The sequence below is a fragment of the Dendrobium catenatum genome, unplaced genomic scaffold (genome assembly GCF_001605985.2).
Source record: "Dendrobium catenatum unplaced genomic scaffold, ASM160598v2 fragScaff_scaffold_1125, whole genome shotgun sequence".
NCBI lineage: Eukaryota > Viridiplantae > Streptophyta > Magnoliopsida > Asparagales > Orchidaceae > Dendrobium > Dendrobium catenatum.
This window is the reverse complement of record NW_021319587.1, coordinates 2127725-2154202: the sequence shown is the minus strand read 5'-3', so window position 1 is coordinate 2154202 and position 26478 is coordinate 2127725. Positions and strand designations below refer to the sequence as shown.

Genomic DNA, 26478 nt, shown 5'->3' with positions numbered 1-26478 from the left:
ATTTATAGTTAGAAAGAGTTAGGGTTTTGAGCAGCCGGGTGAGGTTTGTATGGGTTGTGACCGGAATGGTTAGTCCGAAATATTTTACGATTTTCTTTTAATTATTTTTTTCCTAACACTATATTAGAGCTGAAATTATATTTGACTCAACTTGATTGATTTTATTTAAAATTAATTTGATTTATATAAAAATATATATTTATATGTATGTCTTCACTAATATGTATGCCTATTAAGAAACTAAATTTCATAAAATTCATGATGCTTGTTGAGTGAAGAACTAACATGCTATTTATTTCTTAGGAAAATATAAAATATTTGTTTTGGATGCAATTATTTGCAATGAGGAATAATATCTTATAATATCTTTGAACTTTAAATTATTTAAAACTAGCTCGAACTATTTTGAATTTGAACCTTGATTCAAACTTCACTTCGAACATTATTCATTAATTACTTTTTTCTTTTACATGTTGTAAATTACCTGATGTCTGCCCATAGCAACAATTTGCGCACATGTTGACAATTTGGTAAAAACTGTCATGATGACCCTGTTTAAACCCCTCTCCACATACCATTAGTTTATCCATGCTTAACCCTAGCGACCCTATCACAAACTCCTCACCTCCATATGCCACTAGTTCGTCGATGCATGCTCCTAGAAATTCAATTATAATCTCATCTACTTTACTTGGCATAAGTTTGTCGATGCTTGCCTTTAAGCACACCATCATGAACTCCCTTCTTTATTCATGCGCCACCATGAACTAGGTGCGAACTTGTTCAAACTGTGAGAGTTCAGTACCACATTTGAATTATACTTTAATCAAGTTTAAACATGATTTACAATAAGGTTCAAATATTATTGTAGTCAAATTTGAATTCAAACCACTTTGCACCAATTTGTAGGACTTTAACTTCAATAAGTAATATATCAAGAGAATGTATTATTGTCTAAATCAAACTTTCAGCCATATTATTTCATGAAAACAAACATCATATATATTTATATAGTTATGTGCATTATGAGTCATATAAAATCAATTTTACCTAAATATTTTCACATATATTTATATAATACTTTTCTATTGAATCCAAATTTCTCCGTGGATGATACCCAACATTACTAGTAGGTCTACTCATTGATCTAGAACCTATATGTAAGAATGTAGAGTATAGGGATAGTAGATAAAAAGATCTATATGTCTCCAATAAGCTGATATTCACTATCATTAAAAGAGAAATATTAGAGTTATCCTCTAAATTGTCCCTCATCACCCCTTATTTATAAGATTTTGATTACTACAGAAAATACTACACATAGAAAAAGTAAAAAATTTACAAGTTACATGGAATACTCTTACAACTCATGCTCATCTAGGCTTGTATAGCCCCTTGACTACTCGAAGGAGGGAGAATTCAATGGGCTTCTTAGCGAGCTCCCCTCAGGTGAGCTAGGTAGCAGCGAGTAGGTTTCTGGTGAACTTGTGAGCTAGTCCTGACATGTGGGGGACCCACAACTAGCAAGCGATTTGGTGTTGCTACGTCTTGTGTGCAAGATCTTGGGTGCATTAAAGGGAATTGCTATCAAGATGCGACTAGAGTGGAGAGCTTTAGGCTGAGCAGTAAGTGTTAAATGATGTGTGACACCCCTTAGTAAGCACTTTCCTATAGCTAAGCTTGGTGAGCTTGAAGATAAAGTCTCTAAAGTAGAACTAGTGATTGAGGTAGCAACAAGTGGTAATTTGTTTGCCTAACAAGGGATTTCTAATTTTACATGTGCGAGGTTAGCTCTTTGGTAGGTTTATGTGAGTTAGGTTTGCTAACCGCCTTCAAATGAACCCCTCTTGAGGTTGAGTGTCTGTATTATGACTTGGTAGCCACCTATTAAAAACCCATGAATTCATGTATAAGTATATATTTAGGGTTGTTTAGTTGGATAAAAAAGGAAGACAATGTAAAGGGAATGTAGAGTAAAAGGAATACTTTGAGTTGTTTGGATGAATTAAAAGTAAATACAAGTGAATAATTTTTTTTGTTTTTGAAGCAATGAATGTAATGCAAAGTCAAAAAATGATGGTGGTTAGCAGGGGAGGTGGCGGCAGTGGTAGTGGCTCCTAAGATTTTTAAAGAAAATGTTGCATCTCTCTCCTAGTTGATAGATGAAATAATTGAGTCTAATAATTCAGCCAGTAAGCCATTAGAGTTCGTTAGTGATTTTGGGCTTTTTTATTTCAATTATGTCTTGTACCTTGTTAAGGTTGATTCGATCCCGTCGGGTGTTAGAAAGAACCCTAAGAATATTTGTGCACCTACTTTGAAGGTGCCTTTAGGGGTTGAGCCTCATGTTGTACTTTTTGAGAGTGTGAAGAGTACCTCATAGGTCTTTGATGTGCTAGATAGGAGATTTTCTTTTTATGAGAAGATTGTCTACATAGACTTTAATGTTTCTGCCATTTAGTCATTGAAAACTTTATCCATCACTCTCTGATAGGTCACCCCAGTATTTTTAACCCGAAAGGCATGACTTTGTAGTAATGCAGCCCTTCTAGTGTGATGAAAGTAGTTTTCTTGCAATCATCGGGGTACATTTTGATTTGGTGGTAATCAATGAAAGTGTCTTGGAAACTCATGATGGGATAAACCACCGCAGTCAACTAGAGTGTTAATCATTGTTAGTGAATAGCCATCCTTGGGATATGTTGAGCTCAAATTTGTGAAATCTATGTACATTCTCCATATGTTAATCAGATTATTGGACTTCTTAGATGAAGTTTATGACGAATAATTTTTTTGCTTCTTCCTAGATAGGTTCTATGAGTATAGTGGTAGTTTTCAGTTCTTCTGTTTGATGGGGCGGGAGCCCCTTTAGACATTTATTTTGTGACATATTACCTCATCATCAAAGTCGAGCATACCAATTTCCATTCCTGCTAACACTTTAAGGTTGTTACAGAGAGTTTATATCAGTTCATCTTAATGTTCTCTACTAAAAGATCTCCCTGGTGCATTTTTTATCACCAGCACTTCTTCGATGACTTTGGTTGCTTCAAGAATTGATCATTGTTTCATGAATAGCTGAAAAATCTTGTTAAAGCTGTCAGCCAAACCTATTGCTCATAAGTAGTAGGTATGTGACCTGGATAGGTCGCCTTTAACAGTGACATATTCTCCATTGGCCAAAACCTTGATAGTGACATGATATGTAGATTCCACATCTTTGAAGGTATTCAGTAGTGGCCTACAAAATATGCCATTGTAAGTAGTAGGGGTAGACGCGTCGACCATGATAAAATCTTTCATGGAGATGTATTGATGATTTTGTTCACCTAGGATATTGGTAGGATGATGATTCATTCAATTTGTTGTGCTCCCTTGAGAATCCCAAAGGAGATCATATGATAGGGTTGAGTTGAGAGGCGATCATTCTCATCTTGCCAAAAGCTACTTAAAAGATTATATTCATTAAACTCCTTGTGTTTATCATAATACTACTGATTAGTTAGCGATTAGGGTTGTGATGATAATATCATCATTGTGGGTCACCCGTGCTACTGAAAGTGATTATTGTGTTATCATCGAATCGTGAGTATGCTACTGTATTGACTTCAATAATTCTTGGCTTCTTCGAAAGTGCAGGGGTGTTTTTTTAGATTGCCACCTGTAATTAAGGGTGCCACTCCCTTGACGTGGATTGATTGATTTCTCCTTGGCTTGTTGGTTCCTTCTTTGAGTGGGGCTTTTTTTATAGTCACTCCGAATTGACAAGCATGAATTTTTTGATGAGGTTGCAAGGGTGTCAGCATTTCTCGATGCAATGGACATAATCCTTATGGAATGTGTAGTATCATGATGTATCTTAGCCTCTACCAAACCTCATAAGAGGTGGATGCCAGAATAATTCTTTATTATGAATTACCTTGATAAGCTCAACCATTCATACTCTCAGTAGAGTATAGGCAGGATATTCTTGAAGTTAATTAGTGACATCTCCATGTGTTTCTATGGTTCTTAGTAATGATGGTGATTCTGGTCTTTGAAATCTTGGACGTGTTGGTTCCTCATATGGATTGAGGTGTGGTTGGCTACGCCAAAGGTTTGACCCTCAATTTTTTCATTCCTAAGACTGAATTCATGTCTTCTTTGAGGGGAGATTCTTCCTTGTAATGACATTATGACATGAGATGGTTGAGGAGGATTCGTCCACTCGATCTATTCCTCAGCTTTGGCATAACTGTTGGTGGGTTCCAACAACTTTATCACATCTTTGATTTTTACAAGCCTAGTGTGTATCTAAAGGGACCTTTTTCAGCCACTGAGTCAGGGCTACTTGGGTGACTGCCATTTCAAGGTATTTTATGTCTAGCATGTATTTTTGAAATCATAGTACACAATTTCTTAGCGACTCCCTTAGTTTATGTCTCATTTTTAGTAGGATTTGTGAGTTTTTGGGAGATCTTTGGCACTAGAAAATTGCGGCCTTAGCATTCACTTGAACTTGATGAAGGAGGTGATCACCCCACTGGGTAGGTGAGTGAACCACCTTAGTAATGAATAGTTCAAGGTAGTGAAGAAGAGATGACACTGGAGTGCATCGTTAATGTTGAGGAGAGAATTGATAGATTCAAAAGTAGTTATATGATATATGAGATTAGTTTTACCTCGGTAAGTTTTGAGATGAATACCTTAAACTTGGGAGGTACCATTGCACCGAAGATTATTAGTCGATCATAATTTGGCTTCTTTAGTTATCCTGGCTATTGGACTTAATTTTTTGTCCCTCACCTTGGGGCGAGTGAGGATGAAAGTTGGATCTAAAGAATGAGCTTCTTTTAGAGGCTCTTGGTGAGCATTAGAATCAGATAGACCTTTAGTCGCACTGATTGTTTGTAGTGGATGGTTAGCGATGACGAGGATGTCAATAAATTTTAAGAAACGCTACTCCATTTCTTACAAATCACATTGAGTGGTGAATTCAGGGTTTATAATATTCTCCAAGGTTTCAGATTGCCTAGTTGGTAGTGATTTTATGATCTTTAGCATCTTCCATGCTCACCGCACTTGAGAGGATGTTGAATCCCATTTTATTTGATGGATGATACATGGTCATACTTCATGCTACTTGTGGACTAAAGACCCATGGGAAGAATATAATGAATTTTGAATGTGAGAGATGAATCTAAGAGAAGTAAGGAATTAGACAAAATTTTATTATCTAAGTTAGATATATAAGAATAGTCGAAGTTAGAGTTCGACGCTATGAAGCTTAAGAAAAAGAAAAAATGATACAACCTTTTGTGGGTTGATTATATGTTTTCTAGCATAATCTCTTTCTCATTCATTGTATTTCTGCCAGAGGAAAGATTTTTTTCTTTGAATGAAAGAGAAATCTCTTCTGAAAAGATTATTTCTTTTCCTCACCCATCGTACTAGAATCTCCTTATCTTCCCCCATCCTCCCCCTTTTATAGGGTTCAAGATCATGCAAAGGTTAAGTTATGGGATATGAGTGTCATCCCTTCAATACTTTATAGTGAGTCTCCTATTGGTGCCGAGTGGAATGGCAATTGAGATTGGAAAGCCTGCTGAGGTCAAAGGATGATCTAGAATCACCATGCTTTTATGAGGAGGGGAGAGTAACATCTAGACATAGTTTTTGAATATGAGAGAGGTGATGCATGTTGTTGTCCTGTTGGATAAATCTCGTATGGGAGACTTGATTATTGCTTAGATGGATAGTGATCTGTTTGGCTGAGAGAGGAACTTCAAATTTAGCCCCCGCCCAATGGGGAAACGATTGCCTTGAGGATGTGATACATGCTAGTTCGTCGTGCTCTAGAGTTAATCTCCTTCTAGCTCCTAAGCGAGTCCCTCGAACGCACCATTCTGAGAGAGGAGTGGATCCTCCTTTCACTCGGCCTGAACGTAACCTACAAGATACCTGCAAATGTGTACCTGTACAAGTAGTCGTGGGTGTACAAATAATTTCAGTAATTGAGAATCTTATAATGAGAAATTCTTTGATGTAATTAATAATAATGTCTGGTCACTACCTAGCTGTTAGAATGCTCATTTATGAAACAAAATATTGACCATTCTTATTATCAACCTCTCAATTCTTATTGTGTGTTCTGGAAACCTAAAGCCTAAGCTCAAAGACTTTATAGCTTTTATAAATCAAAATTGGCAAAGGGTGATATGGGGAAGGAAAATTTGACACAAATGAGTTACCATTAGATTTTCCAACTATGATTGGCCGGCTATTATGGGAGGGATCAAAAGTGCTGATGTTCTAATTGCTAGAAACACTCTGGTTAAAACTATATGTTCTCTATTCAATACTTGCAATGAATGTTTTTCACTTGTATTTTGAATGTGATGTCAGCCTTTTTCATTTTAACCAACCTCATTCTAGTTGTGGCTTCCTTTCTGTTGAGATGACTAAACATAAATGTAGTTCTCGACTACATTTCTTCTCTAAATGCTTCTTCTTTGGATGTGCAAAATGCATATTTTATAACAATTTCATGTTGCAAAAAATTACTTTAAGAATCAATAAGAAAGCCGTCCCAAATGAAGTGTAAGTATGTATTTGCTCCTCTCCGCATTTGATTTTTCATTGCAATCACTCCTTAGTACTTTTGAGATGAATACTTTCATCTTTAAGAACTTCAGAGCAATTTTTTTTTTATATAGCTACTTAACTGAGTAGGTAGGATAAAACACATTGCTGATATAAAAGATATAACAAAAACCGAGATTTACAAAACAAGATCGAGCATTGACTGATGAAATGATACATTTACGATTCAAAGGTTAAACTCCGATCGAGCTAGGGGCGCAACGATATAAAAAATATTAAACTTATTTAAATAAAAATTATTATTGAGAATAATATATATATATATATATATATAACTTTTATAAAAAAATATCAAATATAAATTTCACTTCTCTACCATCCTTAATAGTCAAACTGATTCAATTGCTCTTTAGTTAAAGGGGTTAAATGATTTAACCTCTATTTTTTAAAGAGTTGATCATAATTTCCTAAAAAATATTTTTTTAAATTGTCAATTCCCATTATAATTGAAATTTAGGTTTAGTTTGGGAAGACTTTTCTAATCAAAATAATTTTTTAGTACAAAAATTAAAATTTTTAAATCAAAAAACTGATTTAAGCAGCAAAAAAATCATACCAAACGAAATCTTAAGCTTAATGAAGTTCTTTTGTAGGTTAAGAAAAAGTGATGATAATAATTACTACAGGTTATAAGATGTAAAAAGAAAGAACAAGGAGATTATTTTGTGCGGACACCAGATTGTCCGAAAGCGAATTATAACGCGCCACGTCGCCTAATACAGCCACAGTACACAACAACAATCTGATTCACCTGCAGACAACGTAAATATCTGCACAAAAAAATTTCACAAGAACGAGAGCTGATTAATTTGATATAATATGATATATTATATAATAATATAATAAAGTATATCAATCAAATTCTTTAATAGCATTTGTATATAATATTAAGAATCAATCTGAAATATCTGGTCATATAAATTTACTATGGCCAAAACACACCAGCTCTCAGGTCACAAAAACTAATATTCTAGTTTACATCAAAAGGGATGCAGAAGAAGAGAACAAACAACAACAAATATAATTTCAAATAATCAATATTTCCTTATTTTAAAATTTAGGGTCAAAATCTTAACTGATCTTTCAAATAATGTTTACCTGAAGCAAGATCCGAAAAAAAAAATTGTTTTCTAAGTTTTATAATGGAAGATCTGAAGCTGCAGAAGATCTGGCGTTGTGGACCTTGAATCTCTATATAATCAATGCTGATTGAAATTTTAGAATTCACAAATGGAGGAAGAAGTTTTACTCGAATGGCGTATAGTTTACCAGCAGGCAAATCTGCAAGTATCGATATGAACTTTCTGAACCCCGCTTTCTTCAGCGTTAGCTTGGCTCAGGCGCGACGAGTTTCAAGCTCCGCATCCACTCACAGAAGCTCTGATCATCAGTATGGAAAAAACTCGCCTTCAATCTCGCTCTCTGACCCGCTGATAATGTGTGTAGTTGAGGGAATCTTGCTTCCTGAAATAAGAAATAATTTCCAGTAACTGAAAGAAATGCGTGGAGAGCACTTGTTCAAGAATGTAAGTGAAATTTAGGTTTGATTAGGGAGAAATTATTCTGTGCGGAGACCGGACAGAGAAAACCGTTCGGATTAGCTGCGCTTTAGTTGTGCTTTTGCAAATACTCAGCAAAATGGTAGCAAATATGCATTCCTAATAGCATTCAATTAGTAGAATATTTGTTGTGCTTTTACAAATACTCAGCAAAATAGCAACAAAATGAAAATTATGAATGCATATTTGCTGAGTATTTACAAAAGCGCGGCAAAAGGGCAGCTAAACGCAGCAAATCCGGACGGCGAGAGCCGTCCGATCTCCGCACAAAATAATTTCTCCTGTTTATGATGGCTACAATTAGCTATTAACTATAAAGTTGTTGCAGGATTGCTGTGAAAAAAGTAAATCTTTTTAAAACGTTAGAGATAATTACAAAATATTCTTTCAATTTAAAATTTTAGATAGTCATTTTCTTACATCCACCAAACTCACATATTTAATTGTAAAATGCTGCTCACCACAAATATTTTTGATAAGTATTATAAAAGAAATTAACCAAATAGAAGTGTGACGATAGATTAAAAACAAAGCAGTTAAAACACTGCCTCAAGCGGACTCTAAGCATGTTCTCTTAAATTGCTGCAAAACCCAAAAAATGGTGTCCTGGAACCAAAGACTCCCATAGGAAGGCAAAAAAGACAGAGACAGCCATACCTGCTCATAAGGCGGATCCTTGTGAGCTGGAATTAGACGAGAAACAAAGTATCTAGCCTGTGAGCTTCCCTCCTGGGACAAGAGAAATAGATGTAAGGCAGATGATGAACCAGGCCTAAAGTGACAAGGAAATAATAATAAAAGCAGCAATAAGTAATAACAAAAGGAAAAAAAAAATGGAATCATACATTGGTGTTATCATACACTAACACTGGTGTTGATTGATAGAGGTGTTTAAGTTGAGCTGTTGAGGATATTTACTATAAAGATAATGCTACTTCTATATTCTTAACTTCCTTAATCATTTCACCTTATAAGTTGTTTTCACTTTCAAAATTCAAAGTGAAGATTATGAATATGATAACACCATTGTGTTTTTTACCTATGCCTACATTTCATTATAAGGCATCTTTTGACAGGGAACATTAAGATATCTTGTAAATAAGTTAGGATTTCATTATTCTGTTTCTTGTCTTGATAATCGACCGAGATTACTTGGGTTTATTATTCAAGTACCAGTCAGAAGTTCTTTAAATTCAAGTTATTTTATAGAAAAAAGGAAACCTTGCAGATTGCATTGCGCTTCAAAAACTAAGTATAAATAAAAAATTCAAATGAAATTATGATCCTAGGATAAGGTTGTGGAATTTGAAAAATAGGAAATTAATAATATTTCCAAATAGGTTAGTAAGTGAGCCAATTTGAAATTTTTTAATTAAAGTGAAATATGATGGAAATTTTCATTAAGATAATTTTCGTAAAATGTTTAGGAAAGTCTAGAAAGTCTAGAAATGTCCAGTAAAAGAAAAAGATTGCAAGCGAGTGAAATATACGAACTTTGAAAGAAAGAATTCTAGGAGCAGGGAAACGTTGTTCGCTTAGCTCTTCAGCCAAAGTTCGACAAGCTGCTAAGGCCGCTGCACTTTTCCCTTCTTCTGCCGTAAGTTCATTTCCCTAAACGAATAAAGAAAGAAATATCATTTAAGCACCACAACATTATTGTTACTCTGCAGAATTAAATTACATGATGCTCCCAAATGTCATCTGTCAAAATAGTAGTTTACATCAGAATGCCGAAATAAGAACATAAATTACCATTATGTATGCATCGATTAAAACACTAATATTAAGTATTTATTATTTTGAAGATTATTACATAAAGAACACAAGACTTTATATACATTGTACAACATTTCATATGGCGCCTAGACTATTTGGTTTGAGGCATAGTTAACTAGTCTATGTATGGCAATTGTAGTTGTATGATATATTGATATGAGATATCACGATGGCTAATCTAATGAATACATGCATGCATGCTTTGCAAGTGAATAACTTATAAATCTATAATACTGCACATTAATAATTATGATAAATGTTTATGTATCATGTATAGTATTTAATGTTTGTATTATAAGTTTTATTAATTATTGATATATATATATATGTTAGTTTATACTAGTCCTGTCATAATGTGCTACTCGTATAAACTATAAAATTGCCAGCTATACGACATAATTGATGTGGAATGTGGAAAACATACATGAAAGGAATGTGGAATACATACATGAATGGAGGTATAAGATTGGTTGTGTTGTGAAATTAGCTGACGAACTCGAAACAACTACTTTGATATTTATGCCACCTAAAATATATCAAAATATCTCCAAAAATATTAACACCATCTAAGAAAATTTTAATATATAATCGATTATCTAGCTAAACAATGCCTTACCAATATGAATAATGAGTGATTAAGTCATTATTTTTGTATCAATACTTTCAAATATCTGATAGTTGTATGTTCATTATAATTTCGTGATTTATTTTGGATTAATAGCATAGCATTGCAGATATGCTAACATCATGTCATACATATATAGATTACTCAAGGATCTGATAGTGCTAATCTCCAAGCATCATGCATTGTATTTAATGCTTGTACAATAAGTTTTATTAATTATTGCTATATATATTAGTTTATACTACTTGGCCTATCATAATGTGATACTTTTATATACCGTGGGGCGTGGATTGCCAACTATACTCCATAAGTGTTGTGGAATGTGGAATGCATACATGTAAGGAAGGTTTGCTAGCTTAAAGGTTGATTGGGTTTGTTATGTTTCCTATGCAATAGTGTGCGCCAACTAACTTTCTTTTCAATCTTTGGGGTAAGCTCTATTACTAAAATGGAGGCACAAGATTGGCTGTGGTATGAAATTAGCTGACAAACTCGAACCGACTACTTCAATATGTATGCCACCTAAAATATATTAGAAATATCTCCGAAAATGTTTAACACTGAGAGAAAATTTTAAAATCAAATTGACTACCTAGTTAAACAATACCTTAACTATATGAATAATGAGTAATAAGTAATTATTTTTATATTAATACTTTCAAATATCTAATACTTGTATGTTCATCATAATTTTGTGATTCATATTGGATTACTAATAGCATAACATGACAGATAAATTGATATACTATTGTGACTTGTGTTCCAAGGTATATATGTTCCACTGCTAATATCATGTCATACATATATATAGATTACTCAAGAATTTGATGGTGCTAATCTCCAAGCATCATAAGACTAATGTTTTGTTGTATGTTCATGGTAATATATCATCTATTGTATTGCCAAATTTTGTGCATTTAGGGGTGCTAATGTACATTGATCAGCATACTGTTCTGAGTTGATCACTACAAATACATGTGTGATTGTAAGAGCACTTTGAACTATTCAGTATGTTTTTATATGTACATTCGTTGGAATATAACTACTTATATGAGTTATTGTATTGTTTATGATTTCTTTGATATAATTGTTGTGTACTTATCACTAGTATTCAATACAATATGGCCATTGAGTTTCCATTCTTTGATTCTGTGATCCTACTCTGATTAATTATTCTGACTTGGTCTTCAACATTTTAAATTAAACAAGGTTCTACAACTTGATTCAACAATTATACTTGAATCAAATTGATCACATAACTAACTAATTCTTACATATGTTACGAAGTTAAACTCACTATCACATATTACCATCCAAAATTGATTGAGTAGAAATGCTTTGACATAGCCTGATTTCTGATATAATCTCCATGCATATTTTCTATTTTTCATGTATCGAATGTTGTGGTAGGTTAATGTGAAGAATTGTTGCTCACCATATTTTATCTGTATTGTTGGTTTTCGAGAAGGGCCAAAGATCTTTAGACTAATTAATAGGTTTCTGTAGCGGTTATGGTCCATTTTTATTTTTCCTGTTATATATTTGAATGTTGTGATCTAGATATGAATGTACTAGCATTAAACTTGCATCTAGCATCTGATTTATTGGAAATAGAAATGATGATGTGTAATTGATGAGGACATCGGAAGATCGACGGCTACAATGTGGAGTTTATTATTTTCTTATGTGTCTTATGTACTAGTTTATTTTATTTTCCTGTTTTTTCATTTTACCCCTAGGGGTGGTCACGTTGTGTTGTAGCCTGAAGGGCGTTTTAGTCTTTGCTATTTTTCTTTTCATGAGGCCTATTTATAGGCTAGCTCACTTGTAATTTGGGATGATGAATGATAAAGTAAAATTTCAGTTTTCTTTCTTTGGATGATCTCTTAGTGAGTTCGTAAGAGGAGAGGCCCAAGTGGGACAAAAGCAATACCCGTCAATCTTGGTGGATTCCAAGGTTCGCGGTTCTTCAATTTTTTTTTATTTTCTTTTTTATTTTTCTTATGTCGAATCTCCTCCTCTAAGTTTCCCACCCGCCAGCCTCATCCCCCGAAGCCTTTTTTTGTATTTTTCTTCTAACCCGAGCCCTCCCCTTGCCGCTGGCCTCCTTGGGCCTCCCAAGCCGCCAGCCACCACCCACCCAACCGCCGGCCTCCCTTCCCCTACCTCTCCACCGTTCCCACACCAACCCGCCGGCCAACCTTCTCCCAAAATTTGAAATTCAATTTCAGGCATGGTTTAAAATTGCGCAATATGAGGTTCGCCTTTGCGCAATTCCAGTAAAAAACGCCTCGATACTTACGCCTCGAGTTCTTTCTATGAGGCTTGCGCCTCAACTTCGTTGAGGCCCGCCTTGAAGCCCGCCTCGCCTCACTGGCATGAGGCTTACGCCTCACGCTATATATATTAAAACTTACATAAATCTTGAAGTAAATGTCCGATATTGGAATCTATAGAAGAGGAGGAAGGGGAGAGAGCAATTCACCATAATGATGATTCAAATGAAGAACCCCTTAGTGATTACAGTGCTGATGACTTATGAGTTCTTATGTGATATGTCATTGCTATTTATTTTTGGAAATTGGAATTATATGTTAATGAAAAAAATAATGGGATTTGGGAAATATAAAATTTTGAGTTGAACTATATTTCATGTTGTCTTATTATTGAGATATTTTGATTTCACTTCATATCTTATGTTTTTTATAAATTATATTATTCACTCATTTGTATATAAAAAAATTATCATATGTTTACGCAATCTTTTGATTTTGAGGCTTACGCCTCAAAACGCCTTGAGGCTTACGCCTCGCCTCACGAATGAAAAACGCCTCAATACCCGAATACGCAATTTTAAACATTGATTTCAAGTGCATCAGTTTCTTTCCTAATTTGCCTCCCAAGCAATTAGGAAAGTTGCCTTTTTTTAAATCAATTAACTGTTGGAATTCCACGTTTCCTAATGCTTTAAACTATTTAGGAAATTTTTTATATTAGAGCAAATCTGAAATCAAATTTCAGATTTGATTTAGCCTTGTTTATTCACGTGGGGGGCCCACTTAATTAACCACAAATGCCCTCTTCCCCTCTCTATTTGGCCGGCCCCCCTTCATTGGGCTTTCCTCTCTCCTATTGCATTAATTGCTCCCCATTTAATTCCCTCTCATCCACATCAGTAATATAAGTTTCTAATAACTAATATAAATTTAATGTATATAGTTTTGGTGATGGTATAATGTTGATCAGGGTGATATGTATTTACTCTTTTGGATTATATAAAATACAATAATGTGATATAATTTTTTGCTGGCATAGCTTCTATATATGTTTTCATACTGGTTTAGTGGCTCTACATTAAATCATCTGATGAATAAGTGAAATAATTGAGTGCTCTAAAAGATTCTGTATTTATAAAGTTAACTAGTTTTATTGTGAGTATTATAAATGGCTAATTATCTGAATAGAGGCTCTTGATTTTTGGATCTCAACTTAATATGATTCGCTTCCATGCAACTGTCATATTAGGTTGGAGCATGCAAATGATAACAAAGCAATGGTTTGAAATTATGGATCAGCAATATACATTAGTAAAATGGATATCAATATATTGCTTAATTTCTCATTAATAGGTTGGTCTTTGGATATTTGAACTCGAAGTAGAGGTGAGGTAACGATAAGAACTTGCCTGTCTATTTCATTACATGATATTCTGGTATTAATTCATCTTATATCATGTATCTGAGGCAAGCATATTCATTTACCAAGTTTTAGGATTGTATAGTGCATACGAAATGGGGTCATCAAAGTCATAGTAGGATGCAACACTATAATGGTGGAGTAAAGAACCTGGTGAATCAAAACAGAATAGTCTTCAAAATATATAATATTATTGTGCAAATAAAGAAAGACTCTAATGCAAATAAACCACAAAAGGATATGGCAACTCAAAGAAGGACTACAGATGTGGTGAGGTTGGAAGCACTTTTAAATGGGTCCAAGAAAGGCCATAACAAAGATGTTGAGTGTGAGAATTTGTGCACATTGCAAGAATAAGCACTTAAGGACAATTTGTTGGTTGTGTCAAATTAAACACAAAGTGATAGAATACCAAAAGAGAATGCAACAAGGTAGGTCAATTTGGGATTTTGAAAAAAGAGGGGCACGTTTAAGTTAGTGGGATAGTTGGCACTCGACTAAACATACATTATTTATTATATGTCATTGAAATTCAATATATCTTATTATTATTATTTTGGATATGCTATAGAGATCATGTAGCCGTTGCTTAAATTGAATGTCAGATAGTGCAAGTGAGAGTTTTTGAGAACATGTTTGAGGATATCTGGACCTAAGAGTATGTATAATAACATGGTGGAATGGTATTAAATGTCAATATATTTCATTAGATCCTAAAATGATACAAATAAATTGTGAAGAATTAGCTACCAACATGCAGGACCAATCAACAATCATCAGAGTCTATCAAAGACAAAGATCTCAAAAATAATCAAGATTGGTAAAATAAAAAAGTGGTCTATAAATATGTAATGAATTTTATTTTATTTTATTTCTTTTAGTGAGATAGATCAGGTCTATTGATTTTATTATAAGGTATGGTGCTCTTATGGCACTACCCTCATGCCAAAGCAAGAGGTTTCTTCTCAGCTTTTCTTCTCTCATTCCCAGGGTCCAACACTCAAATTTCTGCCATCTTTTTGCCTCCCACCTACCGGCTAGCCCAGCAGTCCACCATCTGGGGTCCCTCCTGCAAACTGCAAGCCATCTACCTTGAGGCCTGCTTTTCTTCTTCCACTCCAACAGCAACAACAGCATCCCTCATCCCTCGCCAACAGACAACAGTAACAACCTACTGTTATTCTTCCACTCCACGGGTCAGCCTTCAACTACAGCCACAAGAATCTCCTTCTACCACAGATTCCAGCCAAGAACCTATCTTGACGGGTCATTCAGCCCCAATAGCCATCCTTCCACTAAATCGCCACATCTTGCAGCAGCCTGCAAAATCCTTCCAACGATCATCCGCTTGTTTTTCCAACAATATTCAGCAACCTTCAAAGATTCAAAATTCCCGCCAGGCCGCATTTTGCCTACACATGAACAATAAATTTTCAAGTAGACATCAAGTTCTATGTTTACTTATCCTCGCTAAATTTTTTTATTATTTTTATTCTACATATTCTACTCGGTTTTCTCTTTTAATTTTCGTACAGTTCCAGTTCTTGAATAAAAAAAAATTCATTTTTTTCCAAAATTCATCATCCGTAACCAACATAAAGAAAATTGATTTGGCCGAAGTTTTCTGCACAATGCAAAGTAATCACGACTTGCAATTTGCCAAAATCCAAAAGTCTCTCCCACTAGTCGACGTTCAATTTGCTTCTATTGCCACATCCATCCAACAATTCCAAACTTTAATGGATTCCTTTGATAAGTGTCTTGATAGCTTATGCACTAACTGGCCACATTCCTTTCGCAATCAAGATCCTGCTTCCTCCGTCGGTATGCTTGGATCTGCCGGCCCCTTTCCTACTTCATAATCAATCTTTGTTTCTCTAGGTTTTCCTTATCTTAAAACTATGAAAATTGAACTTCCTCGCTTTAATGGATCTAATGTGGAAACATGGAACTTTAAAGCACAAGAATACTTCGATTTTCTTAATCTTCCTAATTGTCAACTTGCTCTTATTCCTCAACCCATCAAACAATTTAAAATTTCAATAGGCAATGGCAATTTACTATTATGTACAACTAAATACACCAATATCACAATTACTATGCAAAGCTATCTGGTCACTTTAGATTTATTCGTCCTTTCCATCCATGGTGCCAATGTCGTCCTGGATATGCATTGGCTACAATCCTTAGGATCAGTTTTACATAATTATAGAGATTTGACTATGTAGTTTAGTTATCAAAACCAACCACTTATACTTCCTAACGAACCACAATTATCCTTAAATCTCATTTCTTTTAACCAATTGCGTGCTCTCATTTCTCATTCCCCAACCATCCATTTATTCACTATTCAACCCCATTATCTAAATATCAATCTTGCACCACCTTACTCTTCAGACAAATATCTAGATACTCTCTCTCAACCTCTTCCTACTCCCATTTTCACATTATTATATAAATTTCAACACTTATTAGCCACCACAACCACCCGTACCATCGACCATCATATCCTTCTTCCGTCTTTATCCAAACATGTCAACATCCATCCTTATCATTATACACATTATGAAAAGGATGCGATGGAGCAATTAGTTTCAGAAATATTACAATCTGGTATTGTTCGTCAATCGTCATAATCCCTTTTCTAGCCATGTCCTTCATGTCAAGAAAAAAAGATGGCACTTACATCTCCCGGTATCCATCAACTCACTTCCCAACTATCAAAATGTGAACACTTTGCTTCATATTATCAAATTCAATCCAATATTCTCTATTTCAAAATCGAATCTATATCAGTAAGTCTTCTTCTCTAAAAAAATCAAATTCTCACTAAATTTCAGTTCACACCTCTTGCCGGCCATCAGAGTATTCTCAAAACTATTAAACTAATCTCTACAAAAGTTTTATTGGCCTGGACTCTATAAAGATGTCACTGATTTTATTGATAAGTGACTTGCATGCCAAGAAATAAAAACCTTTACCTTGCCTCCCACCAGTCTATTAACTCCTTTACCCATTCCATTACAAATTGGGAAGATTTATCTGTGAATTTCATTTTTGGCCTACCTAACTCAAAATGGTACACCATTTTAGTAGTAATTGATGTTGTTCATATATACTCATTTTTGTCTATTAACTCTTAATTATTCTACGTCTCAAGTAGTTGAAATTTTCACCAATATCATAGTTAAATTGTATGGCTATCCTAAAGCAATTATCTCCGACTGTGACAGCAATTCCTTACGCCATTTTTGCCATCATCTTGGCACCACTCTTCACTATAGCACTGCATATCACACACAAATGAAGGACAAACTGAGGTCCTCAATCATTGTTTAAAACAATATCTTAGTTCCATTACATTAACTACTCTCGATTATGGTCTGTATTTCTTTGTTGGGTTGAACTTTGTTATAATACTTCTTTTCATATGGCTATTCAAATGACCCCTTATCAAGCTCTATATGATCAATTACCTCCATCAACTCCCATATATCTTTATGGTACTTCTAACATTTACGCTGTAGACACCTCATTAACAAACCATGAAACCCTTTTACAGCACCTTCATCAGAATGTCTCAAGCTTAAAATCACATGAAAATAATGGCAAATCGTTAACGAAGGGATTTGCAGTTCTCAATAGGAGATCTAGTCATGGTTAAACTACAACTTTTCAAGCAAAATTTCATTGTCCGCCGAACACATTCCAAATTAGCTAAATGATATTTTGGAACTTTCAATTCAAGAGGTTATTAGCCCGGTGGCTTACTTCCTAAACCTTCCTCCTAATAGCAAAATTCATCATGTTTCTCACATTTCTCTTTTTAAACCATTTAAAGGAGCCCTTCCGTTGACTCAATTCACATTGTCAAATCTTACTTATAATGATCAACCACTCAATGTTCCTTATTCCATTTTAGCATCCTGCATTATAAAGATTTGTGGTCAATCTCAACGCCAAGTCTTGTTGCAATGGAAATTAAATACACTGAGAATGCCACATGAGAAAATTTTACAGCACTCTTCGTTCTTTGCTTCCTCAAACTTGAAGATAAGGTTGTTTTTCAATATGACGGGAGTATTAAAACTCAATATATTTTATTGGATCCTAAAATGGTACAAGCAAATTGTGAAGAATAGGCTACCAATATGAAGGGCCAACCAACAATAAACATAGTCTACCAAAGAAAAAGAAGAACTCCAAAATAGTCAAGATTGGTAACATAAAAAAGTGGTCTACAAATATATAATGTGCTTTACTTTATTTTTGTAACTTTAGTGAGGTAGATCGAATCAATCTATTTTATTTTAAGATATGTATTAGATAGACTATATATATCTTGTAAACTTGGTCTAACTAAGTAGTATAAATAATCCATATTGTAATCAAATAGCTTGAATGAAAAAAATATTAGTTTCCTCTCCTTCTTTCCCTCTTAGAAGTCTACACCAACTTTAAAGGTACCTCACTTTTTGCCCTCCAAGAAGCATATCAAATGGTTAATAGATGGCATGGGTCTATATAGCTAACTTGGTAGAATGTTGATAACTGGATTTGTAGTTATTTGGGTTACCATCCTTATTATTGGAAGTAGTGTGACTGATTGAATTAATAGCTTGGATATGATACAATTATTTGAATCCTTAGTAGAATTCTTACTCTATCAGATTAGTATGGATTAAAAAAACTTACACAAAGTGTTAGTAATTTGATATAAAATTTCAGAAGTATAGTAAGACTGAGTTGGGTTCGAGTTTGATCAATTTCCAAGGATGTCACACATGAAGTATTTAAAACTAATTCGTTCATTGTAATTAATTTCAACAAATTGAGGTGAATATTTGTTAAAATGAAATATATATTGAATTATTAATGCATGAGGTTATGTTTTCCATTGTATGCTGAATTGTATATAAAAATTGGCGATGTTTTGGAGTCTAGAAACTAGTATCAATTTGTTTGACTAGCTAGATTATTTTTAAGTTTGAGTAGGATTTGGTTATTTATGTAAATCATTGATGCATTTCATAAATACAATCATAGTTGGATAGATCAGTTGGCTTGATGATAAACTTGTTTGTATTGGAATCAAGGTTTTCAATGAGTGACAATAATACTAATTTGACAAGTTGGGGATCAAAGGAAGTCGTCATTATTAAGATTAACTGCAGTTAGAAAGAACATTCTGAAATTGTAATTTATTTCTGAGGTGGGGAGTGATATGACAGCTGTTCAATGAAATTGAGATATACTCCTCAAATGTTTGTATCTGATAGTCAGCAAAACAATTAAAATATTGTGTTGTGACCTTAAATGAAAGCGAGTTTTTCTATATGAGTAATTATACTTAGTAGCATGTGATTATCTAATTAAGATGTTCTTGGTTTGGACTGCATGTTCTAAGGTTTAGTCTGAATAGGAATTTGGAGAACAACATTTGATTGATGTGGAAGCTTAACACCCACATATATAGTGACCCGATATTCCTATGTAGCCTGAACTGAACTATGTTTGAGTGCACCTCAAATTTTATGAAAATTCAATTTCATATATAAGTATGTTTTGACCCGTAAGTCACCCCCATATGCATACCACAATGTAAATTAAAATATTTCACTCTACATCAATCATATGTATGAAGCTCTAATCGTATGTACAATTAGGTCAACAAACTGTTAATGATTCAATAAATTTTGATAGCACTTTCGCATAGGCGTGGAAGATAGCACTTTCTAAAGCTGAAGAACGTTTATTTTGCAAATAAATTTTGCCAGTGCTCGGGACTCAATGTCGTATCTTATGCAATTTTTTCATAATTTTAAGAGTCTTGTATTGATTTAGGCAGTAGTTTCCTATGCGACTTAAATTCCTACTAAATTAAATAACTTGGTCAATGAACACTTTTCCCCTGCATTTCTCATCTTAAGCCATTTTCATGCCATTTCTCCATTATCAGTCATTGGCAAAAGATAAGGAAAGGAAAAGAGAGAGTAGAAAGAGAAAGCTCATTTTCAGAGGCCTTGGATCCAATGAAAAATCAAGTTGATTGGGAAACTTGATTTACTCATGGTATAACAATGTTCTCCTTCTTCAAATTTCAGTAAATCTTAAAATTCTATCAAACAAAAATAAATCTTAAAATATTAGAAAATAAAGCATACATAGTATGTTGTGTTGCATCAGTTCTCATATACAGGATAAAACTCTTTTCATTGAAAGTTACGCAAAAGCCATTTGCCTAGAAGTCTAATGGTCATAGTGGAAGTGAATGAATTGCTTCATGAACAACCTTTGAATCTTAAGCATGTGTAAAGTGGACATAAAAAAGCCTAATCTGGAGGCTTCAAATCTAGATGTCTCAATGCAGCATGTTTTCTCAAAACAAATCCATAAAAAATCCACTACTCATATGACGGTGGCAAAGCTAATAACATGAACTCAATAATCGTTATCAATGAGGAAGCAAAAAATAACTTTGGAACAAGTGGATCAAAAATCACTTTTAGAGAAGTTGGCAAGAGGAATAAAACATGTGCATCATATCCTATCTTCAAATCAACAAAGGATATCTCAATCTCATGATCAAATATGATTTCCAATTTGCTGGAAAATGATCTCAAACAGAACCTCAAGTTTATCAACAGGCTAAACTACGAATGATTGCTCATGACCATCATCAAGTTCATTTGTAGAATCTGGATTATCACAATAATAATCTTCCTAGAACAACTCAAAATAAGGATTAAATTTTTATACTTGTTAAGGTGGAATAGATGTCTTGACTTATGAAATTGATACAAGCCAAGCTAGATCTAAATCTTATTAAGAAAAATTCCAAAGGAGATGTTTATGAACTTGAATAAACATGGCAACAAAATAATAAAATTGGCTCCATTGTGAATATTGAGAACCATAGTGAATATTGAGAATTTTGAAACTCCAGCATACTTTAGTATTTTTTATGCATCTTCACATACAAAGTATACATCTTTAACAATTCAATTTTGAAGCTAAGAAACCATGTCAAAAAATCCAGAATGCTTGACACTATGGTTTAAGAAAGTGATGATACCAAATTATTGTAATTATTCTTTCTTGTGATATGTGATTTGAGGATGAGATGGAGAAGAACTTAGTGTCCTACGGGATTGCTTGATGAAGCCCTCTATGGCTTGAGTGCTTGGACCGAGAGAGCTGCGGGAGGGTGGAATTGCAGAAGAAGGCTATGGATAGTTGTGGTTGGGAAGGTGTCTGCGGTAAAAATGTTGATTGCAATGAAGCATAAGCAAAGATGAGACAAAAAAAATATTTAGCACAAGTGGGACTGTAGCATACAACAAATGCAGAGGACAAGCGATCATGAAAGTTGGTTCATGCAAAATCAAAACATGCGGGTAGTGTACGACGTAATTTATGTAGGAGAATCCAACAAGTGGTCACAAGTTGGTGCACAGTCATCTAGCTCATGCCAAGTTAGGTGGATGCGAGAGCGAGGGAAGGAAAACAAGTGGGTGATGAGCATCAGAGAAGAACAATATGTGCAAGTAAGTGAGCGCAATGGAAATGGAACCAATGAAGGAGAGTGACATGATAAGAAACTTTTAATTGATTCTTCGAAAGTAAGCTGCAATAGAAGATGTGGACAACTGTGATGACAATTGTGATTGCCAGACTAGATCACAGTTTAGTCTTTTTATGGAAGGCAATGAAAGAAAGGGATCCCAAAGTCCATTGATGGAGAGAAATGAGAGGATAAAAGATAACGTTTTTATTTTAATTTATCAATCAATTTATCAAAATACAAGCCAATAGCCGCCATTTATAAAAATAGGTGTACATAGATAAGATTAAAATTAAATATAATCCTAGTTCAAATTCAAATCTAAAAATTATCCAATGGATAATTCAACCTAATTTCAACTAAAATAAACCTAGAAATCCTTAAAAACTGAAATAAACAATGAGATATTAGCTAATAAATTACATAGAATTTCTTGTGTTGCATCACATTCACATAATACCTTCAAATCATGCTCAGCCTTTGTTCATCAAATTGATACAATGAAAATAAAGTTTAAAATCACAAAGCTAGAACAAGCGCTACCAAAACTGAGAAAACAAAATTCATCTGACATGCCTTCTTATCAGAGATCTTTAAGATTAAAAGTAATGCAGGATGAAAGAAAGGCAAATAAAGTACAACTCAAAGAATTAAACGGCTGCAAATAAGTGTGAAAGAAGAAAAGTGATTTAGTGATGTACTGAGCGCATGTTGTGACCAAGTGACAACAGACAACAATACTGGAGTTATAAAGTAAAGATCAAAATCAAAGTGTATTCAGCACATCAAGTAAAGTGTGGGGCTAGAAATACATACTAGCCATATGAAGACATCAGTTCCGTGATCGAGCACAACGGCAGAATTTGACTGCATGGAAAGATCATAAGCTGGCAGCTCTTCAAAAGTGCCTCCTTCACGATGCATCAAGCAAAGAGGTGCCAACATACGCAGAGACAATTCATATGACGCATTCAAGTATAAATTTCTCAAAACAGATCTTTCATCTTCATGTCCAACAATATTCCCAAGGAGTGGTCCTCTTCTAAGATGAAATAACATCTCAGGCAATGTAGATAACTCCTTCGGGAACCGAACAAGCTTGGATTTTGGTAACAGTAAACCAAATTTTGAAGCAATATCCTTAATTCTCTCATCAACTGTTATTCTCATATCAATTGCATCAGCAGCAGTTTTGGCATGCAGGAGAGTCCTCTTAGCAATTAGCACTGCAACCACATTTTCCTGGATGCTCCCAAGATATTGTGACACACTATCTACAGTGGGCAATCTCATTGTGATCACTCTAGAGATGTCTGCCTGATAGACATTCCAATACCGAACTGCAAATTGAAAATAAACATAATCATTTCTAATGTCGCCTTTGGTTTCCATGGATAAGGAAAAGCTCTGTGTTTCTTCAACACTATGCATCTGTATACAAAATGAAGAATCATTTTTGAATGTTTCATGAGCATCTGCAGGGGCCTCTTCCCCAGGTCCAATTACTTGAGTCACTAGAATATCATCTGAGCAGCGTATCTCTAACAATCCATGTGAACCAGCTGCACGAATTGATGCTCTCTGCAAATTAACACCAAAAGCCTCCCCAAAATCATCATGAAGCAAAAGCACACCACCAGAGCTCTTCGCCAATGGCTGCAAAACTGGAACTCTTACGGGACAAGTTCCAGCACATAGTATATCAACTATGATGTTGTTACGATGCGCCCCTTGACCAAGATGTTCCATCCACTTCATGGCTGTTTTCTCCATGTATGGATAGTTAGGGTGGCTCAAAAAGCTTGGAACTGACCCAGGGCCATAAGTATTTGGACCACCTGCACATACCAAAATTCTGCAATTACCTCCAGGTCTTTTAATGATACCACGAGACATATCTGCAGATGGACCTTGTATGATAGCCATTGCTGCCTCAACAGCTGCACCAAGGCAACGGTCCCTCACTGCTTCTGGCAAATTAAGTCTGTATGGTCTTAGAGAGGAAAAAATGGTGTGCACTACGGAAAGTGATGCATGCATTGGCGATAAGTATATTCCAGTCCCATAAATCAATGTTTTTAATGATTCTTCAGAGGGTGAATTACCACCTGGAAGCACATCAGCTGATGCTACTGAACCCTCCGAAAAATCATAAATGGATATTGTCCGACCATAAGTAATAATACCAATTCTCATATTCTGCGGAAGAGAATCAACAAATGCGTGCAAAGAGCCCTGCAAATGCTGGAGATGGGCTTCATCTAAGCACTCATCAATGACAAGAAATATAGGAGCAGACATCCTTGAGTCTGAAACTGGAACATATCCTGGTCTCCTGTTTCCAGACTGAACATAATCAATTGACGGTGAAGAGAATTCCGGCAGGTGACGCAAGTCTTCCTTGCTAGCGGCAATATATTCCCCATCACTGCTGTTCAATCTCTTACAGATTACACATTGCCACTGACCAGAACTAATTAAAACCTCTGAATAAATGTTTGAATAAGCACCACAATTCTGGCAACGGTAAGCATCACGTTGAACAACTTGAGGGCCAGGATTTATCTCCTTCCCAGGGGTCACCAAAGCTCCAAATCCCAAGCTAGATACATTTGCTTGCTTTTTACGTTTCAACACCTATCACAATTAAAAGAGAATGATGATTATAAATAGGATCATAAAACTAAAACAGAAGTAACTAACTAGAGTTAGGAAGAAATGATAATTATCCATCAGGAAAAATCTAACAATTTCTTTCTTTCAGGGTTGCATAACTGGATTTTTTGGGGAAATGCGACAGACAATAGCTAGAATTATTACCCTTTATCCATATATCAAATTGAATAAACAGAATGTATGAATTAAATCATCTTAATTCAATAGAAATTAAGGAAAGAACAGTACCTTGTGAGCAGAGAAGAGTACATATGGCGATTCAATAGTCTCTTCAACAGCGGATGTATATTGTAGCGGAAATTGAGTAGTTCCATTCGTGAAATTTGGCGGTGAAGATGTGGGTAGGGTCGAACCAGATGAGAAAGCAACTGGCTGTGGACTGGCAGGTGAAGTCTGGAAGGGAACAGCTGCCGGCCTTAATGGCGAAGAGAAAATAGGAGGGCCTGGAGGAGTGCTAAATTGGGTTGGTGGACTACTGCTCGAAACACCACTACCAGTGTCTGGTGAGCCTATCGATCTAGAGGAAGATAAGAGAAGCTGGTCCTGCAGGGACCTCTGAGGTGAAAGTCTTGTAGCTAGTGGAGAGGAAAATGGAGGCCTATTTATTCTATTCTCAGGGCGAGCAGTTGTCACGCTTGGGGGTGAAAAAGAGCTAGAGTACTGCGCAGGAGCTTGTGGTGGGGGTGTATCCATAAGCCCAATCAGTTACTGCCATAAAGTTAAATTCAAATTCAGAATTCTGTAACGATGCTTTCAATAATTTCCATTAAACTCCAAGGTTGGAAAAAAAAAACACACTTCAACATAAAGCATTTCCACCAAATGATATTTTGACTTGAGAAATAGGGATTCATTGCATAATTTGACGCTAGCATCACAGATCATTTTCCAAAGAACCGCAAAATTTGCACATCACAAAATTATGTAAGCCTGGTTACAGTTCCAAAGCAGAAAAACGAATTCAGCAAACCACAATACAATAGATTTACAAGTAAACAATGCGAAAGCAGCAAATTCATTCCCATGCCCTTAATTAAATCAATAAAATAACAAAAAAAGACTTAAAATCCAAATATTATCCGCAAAATCCCGGAAATAGGATCGAAATGCCATATCTATTCACACATTACCTTCAAACACCTGGAATCCATCGAGAAACGGTTGATTTGCGACAAATGAAACTACATTAACAACGAGCTGTTACAAAGTCAGATAAACCGCGAAGATGAGGTGTGTTGATGAGGACGACAGTGTTGAGATTGACAAAATACATATATAAATGTAAAAATAAAGAGTTCTGACATGAGATCAACTCGATTTTAGGTATTAAACAAGAATCAAAATAATAGCAGAATGATACACACCTGCTATGGAAGATCAAGGGATTGGACTCATAAACAGCAAGCGTTCTACTTCTTTGGAAGATCGGAAGAGAGTCCAGAGAGAGACGGACACAGCGCGAGCTAGGGCATTTGAACGAGAGCGGTGCAAGTCGGCTAAGCTGCACCTGCCCTTCCTGAAGAACAAGTGGACTTCCTGATTCCCGAAAAGTGAAACATGGTTGTGCCTATATTTTTGAAAAAATTATTAAGTACGGGTTCAAATTCAATGGGAGATCAATAAAAATATGTCCCATCATTTTAAAATTATATCGTGCTTGATACCGCTCGGTACCGAACGTGGAACCGGATGATTCTTCTGTCTGGTGTTCACTCACAATAATCTCCCCTATATAGAGGTGTCAATATTTGACACGACACGAAAACCCGACCCGGACCCGACCCGGAAAATCCGGGTTGAACCCGACCCGATTTCAAATCCCGAAACGGGTCGGGTTCGGGTTCCAGAAATCGACCCTCGGGTCGTGTCAACCCGGCAACCCGCCGGGTCGGGTCCGGGTTCGATTTTTCGACCCGTTTGTCTACCCGGGTCGGGTTAGG

General features: G+C 35.2%; 1 protein-coding gene across 1 annotated transcript; it reads right to left on the bottom strand.

Moving 5' to 3' along the window:
• Window positions 1–7536: 7536 nt before the first annotated feature.
• LOC110095576 (protein transport protein SEC23) lies at window positions 7537–26098 on the bottom strand. The gene is made up of 6 exons (XM_020821176.2): window positions 25903–26098; window positions 24767–25246; window positions 22679–24499; window positions 9696–9812; window positions 8859–8930; window positions 7537–8106 (listed from the first exon to the last, which is right to left on the bottom strand). Exons 2-6 carry the CDS (start codon window positions 25229–25231, stop codon window positions 7969–7971), a joined length of 2613 nt encoding a protein of 870 aa, XP_020676835.1. The 5' UTR covers window positions 25232–25246; window positions 25903–26098; the 3' UTR covers window positions 7537–7968.
• Between the last annotated feature and the right edge of the window lie 380 nt (window positions 26099–26478).

Excerpts from the sequence above, each read along its gene's own strand:
- LOC110095576 (XM_020821176.2), bottom strand. The coding sequence starts at position 25,231 with ATGGATACACCCCCACCACAAGCTCCTGCGCAGTACTCTAGCTCTTTT. Across the intron at positions 24,500-24,766 it reads TACTCTTCTCTGCTCACAAG|GTGTTGAAACGTAAAAAGCA; the intron begins GTACTGTTCTTT and ends TAATTGTGATAG. Across the intron at positions 9,813-22,678 it reads CTGATGTCTTCATATGGCTA|GGAAATGAACTTACGGCAGA; the intron begins GTATGTATTTCT and ends TTATTCGTTTAG.